The following is a 12,139-nucleotide window of genomic DNA, read 5'->3' as shown; positions in this document are numbered from 1 at the left end:
CAAAGAGTGAGCGAGAGCAAGGAGCCCATTGTGGGACTTGATTCTAGGCCTGAGCCAAAGGCAGACACTAAGTGACTGAGCCACCCAGGCATGCCAGAAAGAAGTCTTAAGCAGACTCTGCTCTGAGCATGGAGCCCGAGGCAGGGCTCAGTGTCACCACCCCAAGATCACTACCTGAGCTGAAACCAAGAATTGGAGGCTCAACCCACTGCGCCACCCAGGTGTCCCTTCATGTATATGTTTTTATACCTTTTCTGTTATTACATAATTCAAAATTATTACATCTGTTGCCTATTTAAAAAGTAAATGTAGGGGCACCTTCTCTTGCTGTAAGCACAGTGCATATTATCCCCGATAATATGCTGCCAATTTGTAAATCTGTAAGGTGAAGCATCTGCCTTCGGCTCGGGTCATGATCCCAGGGTCCTGGGATTGAGCTCCTCATCAGCCGCCCTGCTCAGTGGGGACTCTGCTTCTCCCTCTGCCTCTGCTTTTGCTCTTGCTCTCAAATAAATAAATAAAATCTTAAAAAAAAAAAAAGTTAATGTAAATAAAATCTGCAGTGGCTTGCCTTCGCATTTAAAATACAGTCCTAATATCTTGTTTTTAAAACTAAGACCTTCCAGATCCTATGTAATTTGGCTTCTGCCTCCTTCAAACATTTCATTCCAGCCCCTGCTTACTTTATTTCAGTTTTATACTCATCTCTCTTCCTAAAACATACTAAACTCTTTCCCAGTTGAGGGCTTTTGCATCTATAATCCCACTGCCTGGAGTCCTGTGACTTCAGGCCTTTGCATGGTTTGCTTTTTTGAGAATTCAAAAGCTCTCTGCTCCAATGTTTCTTCCAAAAATATCTTTCCTCAGCACCATTGCTCTCCATTCCCTTATCCTGGTTTCTTTTTCTTTCTTTCTTTCATAACACATCACTACCTGGAATTATATTTGCTTTACTTGTTTATCTTCTATGTCTCCCTACAGAATGTAGAGCCCATAAAAGCAGGATTTTCTGTCTTGTTTTTTTGCTGTATCTCTAGGGTTTACAAGAGTGCCTAGTTTACAGTAAACATGCTGTAAATATTTACTGAATGGAAAACATGTTTTCAGTACATTCTCCAACTCTGTTGCTTATCCTTCAACTTTCTTGTAGAAAGACCTTTAAAAAAAAAATCAAGTTAGTCAAATGTATTCGTTTTTTCTATTTTGTTTTTAACTCTTTTGTGTTTTGTTTAAGAATACCTTCTCCTTGGGGTGCCTGGCTGGCTGGTCAGTAGAGCATACAACTCTTGATCTTGGGGTTGTAGTTTGGAGACCCATGTTGGGTGAAGAGATTACTTAAAAAAAATCTTTAAAAAGAGAATATTTTCTCCTTGTTCTGGTTATTTGAAAATTCTCCAGTGATTTGATTTGATTTATTTTTAAGTTTTGAAAGATATTTAAAGTAATCTCTTCTCCCAATGTAGGGCTCAAACTCAACCCCAAGATCAAGAGTCACATGCTCTGCTGACTGAGGCAGCCAGGTGCCCCTTTCCAGTGATTTTAAAGTTTTATTTATTTTTTAATGTTGAGGTCTTTAATCAATATGGAATATATTTTTGCATATGGCTTGAGATTAGATCTAATTTTTCTGAATTGCCAGTTGTCCTAATCAGCAAAGACTGTTTTCACTGTTTTGGTTGTCCTTACTATAGGCAGAGTCTTTTTTTTAATTAATAAATGGGACAGATACTGATTAGAAGAATTAGGAATAAGTGTATATTTTCTAAAGTAACTTCTTCATTGCAACTGCTCTTTCAGAGGAATTATATTTCTTTTGTTTTGTGCCATCTTTCAATTGATACAGTTATGATCAGTGATGAGGTACTAAAAAACATCTCTTTTTGGCTTCTGAATTTTTTAACTAGGGAATCATGCAGACAGATGCCTTGAAACTTCTGTCTTCCCAGTCTTCCAGGCTTTTAAAAAACAAAGCAGTGTTGTGCAAGCCTGTCACACAGACCAAGGCCACCTCTTGCAAACCACATACACAACACAAGGAATGTCAGACAGGTATGTATCCTTATGCTTTTTATATGTAGAAAGTTATTCTGTTTTGTTTGTTTCTGTTTTTTTTAATAAAGGCAAAAAGAATCATTTAGTTTCTTAAATGTGAAAACATTCATTCTTGGATCACAGACTTTGAAAATCTAATTTATTCCTTTTATAATTATTTTCATTAACGCTAATAACTACCAAATTGAGTCCATCTGCACAGACAACATTTTGTGTAGAGTGGGCAAACATCTCCTCTGTGCGTGTACTTCTGTTTTTTAAATGTACAAATTATTATAACTACTAAGATATATATTTATATAAAAGCATTAGTGATTTTAAAGAAAAGCGTTTGTGATTTAACCTTAGTTCTCTTTTTAAAAATACTGTAAGTTGATTTGTCATTTACTAAAAGTATAACTATGTGTCTGAGGTATTGGTGATCAGGGAAATTATTTTAATTCATACCTGGAATGGTTGTAAATTATTGCCCCAGTCCATGTTAACTGCCACTACTTTATATTTTCAGTTAGTTCTGTAGCCTACTCTGCCCGAAGCACTTTTTTATTTTTGTTTTTAGTAATAATTTTACTACCCAGAATATACTGTATTTAAAAGCATAGTCTGTCAACACATAATCATGAGTTTTGATGTAGGGTGCCTTTGTTTTGGTGGGAGTCAAGGAGAATCCTGTTTTCTTTCCAGAGTAAATTTGATTGCTTTATATTCCTGTTAAAATGGTGCACTCTTTGTGTACATGAATTTATACTGTATGCACATTTGCATGTGGAAGGTAGTAGTAATATGAGCGTATGTGGGTGGTTACACATCTTTTAAAAATTTCTAGATTAAATATTGGATTGTTTCAAATAAACTGTTGTGAACTACTTTTTCATTTGACAGTGCTCCTCAGAAACATTCCATACCAATGTAGATTTAAATATACATTGAGATTCTTAATGGATGCATTGATTGCAACATATCTGTCCCTTAAGATTGGACATTAAGATTGCTTTTAGTTATTTAATATTATAAACAGTTTTAAGTTGTGTAAATGGTTTTTTGTTCACTTGACTAATTATGTCCTTAGGATAGATCCTAAGTAGTAGAATTTCAGATTCAAAAACTATCACAGAATTTTAAGGCTTTTTTCAACAAAATTGAAAAATTACATCAGCTTTTGAAAACACCCATTTCTCTTTACCCTCACTGACACTGGGTATTCTAACAATTAACCTTTACTTTTTCCCTCAACTTTAATTTGGAAAAATTTCAGAATTCGGAAAGATTGAAAATACGGCATAATGAATATTAGTATATCAATATCTTCATCTTGATTCATCAGATTTAACTTTTTGAAACATTTGTTTTCCTTTTTTTCTGAAAATTCTATTTATTTATTTATTTATTAAAGCTTTTATTTATTTATTTGACAGAGATCACAAGCAGGCAGAGAGGCAGGCAGAGAGAGAGGAAGGGAAGCAGGCTCCCTGCAGAGCAGAGAGCCTGACACGGGGCTCGATCCCAGAACCCTGGGATCATGACCCGAGCTGAAGGCAGAGGCTTAACCCACTGAGCCATCCAGGCGCCCCTTTTTCTGAAAATTTTAAAAGTAAAATAATTTTTTTCTTAATTTGATGTATCCTGTGGACTTCAGTCCTAATTCTAGTAATCTATCGAATACATAGCATTGCTAGTTCATGTACTACAGCCTACAGTTTTGCTTTAGTTAGTGGCCAAGTTTTGGGCAAGGAGAAATTCAGTTTTTAGTGGCACCATGGAAGTATTGGGGTTTGGGTTTCAACTTTAATTAGTGTATTCCTTTGACAAATACAAGTAGTAATAAAATATAAATTTTAAAATGTGTGGGGGAAGGCATAAAGATATGGCTTATTTATTTATTTTTTTTGAAAATAACAGAGATTCACATATTTCATGCAGATTTCCCTATGCCTAATGAGAAACATGATGCGGAACTTGAGTCTCCACCTGCAAAGAAAAAAAGAATAGGTTTTTTCCAGACTTACGATGCGGAATATTTAAAAGTTGGTTTTATTGTCTGTCCAGGATCAAAAGAAAGTTCACCAAGGCCACAGTGTGTCATCTGTGGAGAAATTTTATCCACTGAAAACATGAAACCAGCAAATCTTTCTCATCATTTGAAGACAAAGCATTCAGAATTAGAAAACAAACCAGTAGATTTTTTTGAACAAAAATCTCTTGAAATGGAATGTCAAAATAGTTCTTTAAAAAAGTGTTTACTAGTTGAAAAGTCACTTGTGAAAGCTTCTTATTTAATTGCTTTTCAAATTGCTGCCAGCAAGAAGCCCTTCTCCATTGCTGAAGAATTAATTAAACCATATTTAGTAGAGATGTGTTCAGAAGTTTTGGGTTCAAGTGCAGGAGACAAAATGAAAACCATTCCTCTTTCTAATAATACGATTGGACACAGGATTGATGAACTTTCTGCAGACATTGAAGATCAGCTGATTCAAAAAGTCAGAAAGTCCAAGTGGTTTGCCCTTCAGGTAGATGAATCATCAGAAATATCAAATATCACCCTTCTTTTGTGCTATATTCGTTTCATTGATTATGATTGCAGTGATATAAAGGAAGAATTACTGTGTTGCATTGAAATGCCTTCTCAAATAACTGGATTTGAAATATTTGAACTAATAAATAAATACATTGACAGTAAATCTCTGAATTGGAAACATTGTGTTGGTCTCTGTACAGATGGGGCTGCAAGTATGGCTGGCAGGTGTTCTGGTTTCAGAGCGAAAATTCAAGAAATTGCCACGAATACTGTGGCATTTACACACTGTTTTATTCACCGTGAACATTTAGCAGCAGCAAAGTTGTCTCCATGCTTACATGAAATCCTTTTACAGTCAGCACAAATTTTAAGTTTTATAAAGAGCAATGCCTTGAATTCACGAATGTTAACAATTTTGTGTGAAGAAATGGGGTCTGAGCATGTGAATTTACCACTTCATGCTGAAGTACGCTGGATATCGAGAGGGAGAATTTTAACAAGATTATTTGAATTACGACACGAAATTGAAATTTTTTTAAATCAGAAGCATTCTGATTTGGCCAAGTATTTTCTTGATGAGGAATGGGTTGCAAAGCTGGCCTATTTATCAGATATTTTTTCACTTATAAATGAACTCAATTCAAGTCTCCAAGGAACTATGACTACCCTCTTCAATTTGTATAATAAAATGGATATATTTAAGGAAAAGTTAAAAATGTGGTTGAAGCGTGCACAAGAGAATGATTTTGACATGTTCCCTTCATTTTCTGAATTCTTAAACTCATCAGACTTAAATATGAGAGGCATTGCAAGCATTATTTCTGAGCACCTGGAAGGACTTTCTCAAATGTTCCACGACTGTTATCCACCAGAAGATGATTTGCGTTCAGGAAATTTGTGGATAATTAATCCTTTTATGAATCACCAAAATAGTAATCTCACGGACTTTGAAGAAGAAAAACTAGTACAGTTATCTTCGGATTTGGAATTACAATCAGTATTTAAATCAATGTCTGTAACTCAGTTTTGGGTAAATGCAAAGACATGTTACCCAGAACTCCATGAAAAGGCAATGAAGTTTTTGTTGCCCTTTTCAACTATTTATTTATGTGATGCTACATTTTCTGCTCTGACCGAGTCAAAACAAAGAAATTTATTGGTTTCTGGTCCTGCTCTAAGACTTGCAGTCACATCTTTAATTCCAAGGATAGAAAAATTAGTAAAGGAGAAAGAATAGTAACATGGCTATTGCTTATTACCAGAGTCTATAAAATTTTGTGTTAAATTTTGTATAAGTACTCTAAAATATAATTTCCTAATGTGGATATGTGCTTTCAGTGATTAAATAAGCATTGTAATATTTTTTCTTTTTGTTGAGGAATTTAATGATTATGCATTTATAAATAGTTATATATAATTTTATTAGTCTAAGGTAGCAAATTTAGCTATTTGATTGATTGATTGGATACTCTGGATTAGGGACAAAAATGAGGGTAACAAAAGGCATTTATAATGTCTCGGCACACCTGAATGTTAAAACCTCTTGGCCTTTAGAAACACATGGGCCATTGCAGTCTTCAGCCAGGCAGCTCTGTTGGGGGGAGGTAAAAAACTCAGATCCAAGCTGCTTGGCTAACCAGAAATGGAAGCAGCAGAAGAATTTGAGGCCCCCTCTAGGGGTCTCTGTGGCCCTCCCCACCAGGGCTGGGCAAATGTTTTCTATAAAAGGCCAGATAGTATTTTAGGTTTTGCAGGCCATACAGTGTCAACTACTCTGTTCTGCGGTTGCAGCTGTGTGCAATACACAAACAAGTGTGGCTGTTTCAGTACAACTTTTTATTTATGAGCATTGAAACAATATAGTTTTCATGTGTCATGAGAACGGCCTTTAAATTTTTTTGTATCATTAAAAAATGTAAACATTGTTAGCTGGGGACGAGGAGGGAGTGAAAAAACCAGACAGCTGACTTAATCTGGCGTACCACCAAGTTTGTCCATCTAGGTCTAGACAGATCTCAGGTAATAGCAGATGGGCCAGGAGTGGCCTGTAGGGTTTTGTTCAGTGGAAGCCTCTCTTCCTGCAGCCGCAAGTGTCTGAATTTTCAAACACTTTTCACATTTTAATTTCAGCTGAGGGAAATTCAAGGGAAAATTCATTTTACACAAAGATAGGAAAGAACAATTTATAGCCACTTGTTACTGGTTTATTACTAATGATTCCATAACTTAGTAACAACTTTTGAGCTCTTCCATGTGCCAGACTTTGTACTAGGCCTGTTCTTCAGAACGAAGAGGCTCCTCTGCCTTCACAGATACAGACGCTGAGGCCCGCGGAGGTTAGGTGTCAGCTGGCAAAGCTAGGGAGGCTCAGGCAGGAAGGAAGTCCCGGTCTTCTGCGAGGCACGTGTAGATCCTCCTGTTGGACTGACTCCGTACTGGCTGGGAAACAGGAGACTGAATTCAAAGGGGCCCGTTTAGTCAGCTGAGCCAGTGGGCCTCAGTGTCCCCATCTGTGAGATGGGACTGCCCCGCCAGAAAAGAGGGTGGCGGCAGCCTCGGGAGGCGAGGAGCGGGAAGCTTTGGCGCGGGTCTTCTGCCAGCCCTGGGGAAGAAGGAACAGAGCGGGCGGCAGGGGGCGGGTTTGGCCGGCCCTGCCCTGCCTTGCCCAGCCCTGCCCTCCCCTCCCCTCCCTGCCGCGCCCTCTTCCCTCTACTCGCTCCCGCAGGGCTTGGGCGGCCATGGCGCTCGGGCTCGCGGCTCTGCGCGTCCTGCTGGGCGGCTTCTTTGCACTAACTGGGGCAGCCAAGCTTTCGGGGCAGATCTCGGCTCCCGTGTCCCAGCAGATGGTGAGCGGCAGGGCGGGGGCGGCGGGCGGATGGACGCGGGGGCGGCTGCACGGCGGCGGGTGCTGCGTCCCCCGCAGTTACCCCGGCTCTGGCCCCGGCGCCCGGCCAGTCTGCCAGCCTGCCCGAGCCGGTGCCCCGCGGACCCGCCTGCCTTCCGGCGAGACGGCGCTGAGCAGGGGGAGAGCACGTCGACTGAGACGGGGACGCCTTCCTAGGGTGCTCCTCGGAGTCCTCCGACTCTTGCCTAGACGGAAGGGGCGGGCCGGATCTTCCAGCAGAGCCCTGGGGGACCCCCGCGCAAACCTAGGGCGGGAAGAGGAAAGCGTCCGGACCCTGTGGGTGGAAGATAGAATGCAGCGGGGGACCCAGCACCCTCTCCGTCCCCTTCTCCTCCTTCGCTTGCCTGCGTTCTTGGGAGGGTCGTGAGGAGCGGGTTTAATATTTGTTATTCCCCGCTTGGTGGAGTAGGAAAGTCGCCCTGAAGGTGAAGTGTATCTGCTAAAGGTTACACAGCTAGTCAAGACGCAGGAGCCAATCTAGGTGCTCTCCTGAATCAGAATCTGGAGAGCCCTTACCATGGAGGTAGGGAGGAACGTCTACAAGTCCTCCTCCTGTCTCCTGGCTGGTTCCAGACTCCTGAAAAGCTTTCGTGTGGTTCTGCCCATCAGTCTCTCCAGCCTCTCAAAAAAGCAGACTTGGATATCCCTGCAGCCTCCCTGTCCCAGGCCTGGGTTCTGCCCTTCCTTCCTGGTGTAGGATGGTGGATTGTTTGGGGAAGTACATCCCCAGAGCCAGGTAGCTTCAAGTTTCTTTGTGGTAGCAGGGTAGGGAGGGTAGAGCCGAGGTGGGGAGTAAGGGTGCAGGAAAAGGTAGCGGGCCTTCGGGTGGTGGTCATATGGCCCAGATCAGAGCCTGACTCAGCACAATGAGCCTCTTTGAGCTCCTTAACTGCTCAGTGTCTACTGCAGTGGGGTCTAGATCCCAGCATACCATATTCAGAGTGGAATCTGTTGAATAAGCAACAATTAACCTTTCATCCTCTCCCCAGCCTCCCAATATTCCCGTCATAGCATCCTCAAGAAAATCGGGCCAGGCAGCAAGAAGGAGAAGCTGTGGCATGCCTAACTTCCTGGTCTTGGAATTTGGGGCTGGGGTCTAGTCCAGTGAGAGGCTGGTGAGAAAACTAGTCCTCCTCTGCACCACCATCTGGCCATTCTTGGAGCGTAAAGCCTGTTTCCTGATTCCAAAGCTCAGTCCCTCAGGGAGGCCCTCTCCTCTCCAGACTGACCTCAGCCCTGGGCCTGACCTAGCAGGGTAGCTCCTTTGTTGGGGGAGTTGAGGATGCAGACACAGAAGGCCCCCGTGGAGTGCCCAGGCGGTGGACCTTTGAGTGTGGCTGACAGGCATTCCCTGCCGCCCCTAGAAAGCCCTGTTTGTGCAGTTCGCTGAGGTATTCCCGTTGAAGGTGTTCGGCTACCAGCCGGATCCCATGAGCTACCAAGAGGCTGTGGGCTGGCTCGAACTGCTGGCTGGGCTGCTGCTGGTCCTGGGCCCGCCGATGCTGCAAGAGATCAGTAACTTGCTTTTGACCGTGCTCATGATGGGTAAGGGGGTGCAACTGCGCTGGGGAAATGGGGACTTCTGGCAGAGGGTAATAGAAGATCTGGCTGTTCCCTTTACTGTTGTCACCTTTTTTTTTCTGGAACCAGGAACACTCCCCGCTCTACTATAGTTTCCATGGTCTTTAGACTAGGACAGGTGCTTTTTAAACTTAAGATACTATAACATGATTCTGTCTCAAACATAATTCCTACCTCATTGATTCATTTGGCTGCAGGGTATCCCCATGGTGAGGATGTCTTGTAACTTAAAAGCCCCTACCCCTCTCTCCTCACCCCTACCCTTGAGGCGAGGGGATGAAGTAGCAGCTGCCGTGGAGTTATGTGTCTGGCAGGTGGGAAAGCAAGGAAACTGGGGTCCCTGAACAGAAAGGCAGAGTATTTCCCTGTGACAGGCAGTTCTAGAGGAACCCCTCCCAGCAGCTCGGCGCACACAAACTGCTGATGTACAATGACAGCTGCTGCTTCAGAGGTCAGATGTCTTCAGCCTTGTCTGTATCCCCTCGTCTTGTGTCACCATTGCTGTCACCACGGCCACCCCTTTCCCAGGCCTTCTTTTCCATCTCTGGAGCTTTCCTCATCTTCAGATCTTTCCCATATCTACACCACTAACCCCTGCGCCGCCTCCTCTCCAGTAGGATTAAGAAGGGAGAAGGATCAGAAGTTGTTCTAAAAGGCCCATCTACCTACCTCCCCGTCCTACTTGGCAGGCTTATTCCTCTTTCTTTCTTGCCCTCTGAGAGTGGCTACATTAGTTCAAGGGGCCTCTGATTCTTGGTTCTGTTCTCTTCTGGAGGCCAGAGAGATGAGTGCAACTAGTTTAGGGGGTGTGTGTCTGTTTATGTGGTGGGGGGTGGGGGTGTTGAATGGGAGGGTTTGAGCTAGAGTGGGTCAGGGAGTCTCAGGGACCTCACTTTCCATTCCAGGGGCTATCTTCACTTTGGCATCTCTGAAAGAGTCACCGAACACCTACATCCCAGCTATCATCTGCCTGGGACTCCTGCTGCTGCTGGATATCTGCCAGCTCTGAGTCCAAACTAAGAAGGTGATCAGACCCATCAGGAAGAAGACTCTTCCGAGTGCATCCAAGGGATCCTGGGAGTCCAGGGCCTCTTGCTTCTTCATGCTGTGTCACTGTCAGGGCTGGAACATGGTGAAAAACACAGTCTACTGCCTTGTTACCAGTACCTCCGGGGTTGGCCAGTATTGAAGTAGACATCTTATCTACCTGACCCTGCTTTCTGTCTTGGACATTTACTGTTCTTTTTTTTAAAGGATACGTGTTAAACATACTAACATTCCTCATGTCATGTGAAAATTGAAAATAAAGAGAAAAGCAATTTAAATCACCCCAGATTTTAATGATGCACTAAAATAACTACTATTAATTCCTTTTAGTAACTGTACCCCTTTATACAGATATTTTTTTAATGAAAATGAGACAAAATAAATTATTACCTGCTTTCAAAACTCATACTGTAACATGATTCCAAGTCTGTTTTACCTCCTTGCTGTTAATGGGTGTGTAGTATTCCACCATAAGGATGTACTGTAATGTATTTACTCAAGGCCCCACTGAGGAACATTTAGATTGTCCCTGTGTTTTGCTGTTGCACACTTAACAGTAAACCTTTGCATACTTAACTGTCTTTCCTTAGACGTGAAGAGAGAGGATGGGGAGGGGCAGAGGGAGAGACAGAATCTTAAGCAGGCTCCATCCCCTGCAAGGAGCCCAGCAGGGGGCTTGATCTCATGACCCTGAGATCACTACCTGAGCTGAAATCAAGAGTCAGCCGTGGGATGCCTGGGTGGCTCAGTTGGTTAAGCATCTGCCTTGGGCTCATGTTATGATCCAAGGGTCCTGGGATGGAGTCCTGCACTGGGCTCCCTGGTCATCAGGGAGCCTGCTTCTGCCTCTGCCTGCTGTTCCCCCTGCTTGTGCTCTGTCTCTGACAAATAAATAAAATCTTAAAAAAAAAAAAGACAAAAGGAGTTGGATGCTCAATGGATTCAGGCACCCAGGCACCCCTAAATTACAATGTCATAGTAAATCACCTTTGCATACTTACTGTCTTTCCCTAGAAAAGAGAGTGCTGCTTCAAAAGGCACTCACATTTTTAAAATTTTTATGAAATCATTATAATTTACACATTTAGTATGGCAGACTCTAATGCCTGGGTTCTTAAGCCTCATGAGATACTCCTTCCTAGTCTTTTACCTTGTGTGCAGAGCTAACAAAGATGAGCACAGAGTCACCGTTTTATGGGTTCTAAAACTGCCAGCCTTTGGTATCGAGGTAGGGCACCCAGTGTGGTGCTTCCTGGATATCGACATGGAGGCAGAGGACTCCCAACTCCAAGAGATGCCGCATGGTAAAGTGCTCGGAGCCTGGGATGAATCCCAGAGATCCTAGGGGATCAGAACCAGGCGTGTGTGTGTGTGTGTGTGTGTGTAGGAATTATTGAGGGAAAGTGACCATGTTGGAGTCCCTACTATCATATCGTCAACTATCTTCACCTCACTAGGGGCCTTTTGGAAAGTGATAAATGCCTCCCATAATGGAAGATAGGAAAAGAGTTTATTTATGCAACTCCTCTAGCCATCAGCACACACATCACTTCGGAGGTAGGGACAATGGCTTTTGGGAGCCCACAGGAATGAAGTGTGTACATTAGTCCATTTCATCTGCACTACAGAATGATAATTTCCTTTCTGACATGAACTAGGAACCTCAGACAAGTTGGCACCCTTAGGTCTTTCCTTCTTGTGCCCAAGGGCAGAGTGGTTCCATCTAGACTGAGTGTGTGTTTGTATGTGTGTCTATACATACCCTGGTATATCTGTAGTAGTACGTAAAGATAGTTGTAATATGTAAAGTACATATAAAAAATGTGCTTGTGTACATTCACTACATAGAGTGTCAAAATAATCAGGAAGCCTCTTCTTTCATAGAGGTCCAGTGATGACATACCTTCAGTTTCTAGGTTGTGTAATTTGGCTACTTCACAATGACATCAAAGATGCATGATCTCTCAACTTTCTGCTCTGCTGCTTTTAATGTATTGGCTCCTGCCCTCGGTGTTGCATGGAATACCCATGATGGACTT

The 12,139-nt window shown here is 42.6% G+C and overlaps 2 protein-coding genes across 6 annotated transcripts in view; both read left to right on the top strand.

Moving 5' to 3' along the window:
* The window catches only part of ZMYM6 (zinc finger MYM-type containing 6), a 45,408-nt gene extending 39,476 nt beyond the window's left edge, over nt 1-5,932 (top strand). For all 5 annotated transcript variants that reach the window (XM_059377212.1, XM_059377210.1, XM_059377211.1 and 2 more), the window contains 2 exons: nt 1,905-2,049; nt 3,973-5,932. In XM_059377212.1, the coding sequence (XP_059233195.1) occupies nt 1,905-2,049; nt 3,973-5,804 (1,977 nt within the window). In that variant the 3' untranslated portion in view covers nt 5,805-5,932. The remainder of the gene's footprint in view (nt 1-1,904; nt 2,050-3,972) is intronic.
* A 525-nt stretch (nt 5,933-6,457) lies between these two features.
* Nucleotides 6,458-10,506, top strand: TMEM35B (transmembrane protein 35B). Its single transcript, XM_059377213.1, has 3 exons — nt 6,458-7,413; nt 8,837-9,017; nt 9,959-10,506. The coding sequence occupies exons 1-3, from the start codon at nt 7,306-7,308 to the stop codon at nt 10,060-10,062; spliced, it is 393 nt and encodes a 130-aa protein (XP_059233196.1). The 5' UTR covers nt 6,458-7,305; the 3' UTR covers nt 10,063-10,506.
* Nucleotides 10,507-12,139: the final 1,633 nt, after the last annotated feature.

This window comes from Mustela nigripes, chromosome 14, assembly GCF_022355385.1.
Source record: "Mustela nigripes isolate SB6536 chromosome 14, MUSNIG.SB6536, whole genome shotgun sequence".
NCBI classification, from domain to species: domain Eukaryota; kingdom Metazoa; phylum Chordata; class Mammalia; order Carnivora; family Mustelidae; genus Mustela; species Mustela nigripes.
The sequence above is the reverse complement of the archived record's forward strand: the minus strand, read 5'-3'. Positions and strand labels throughout refer to the sequence as shown.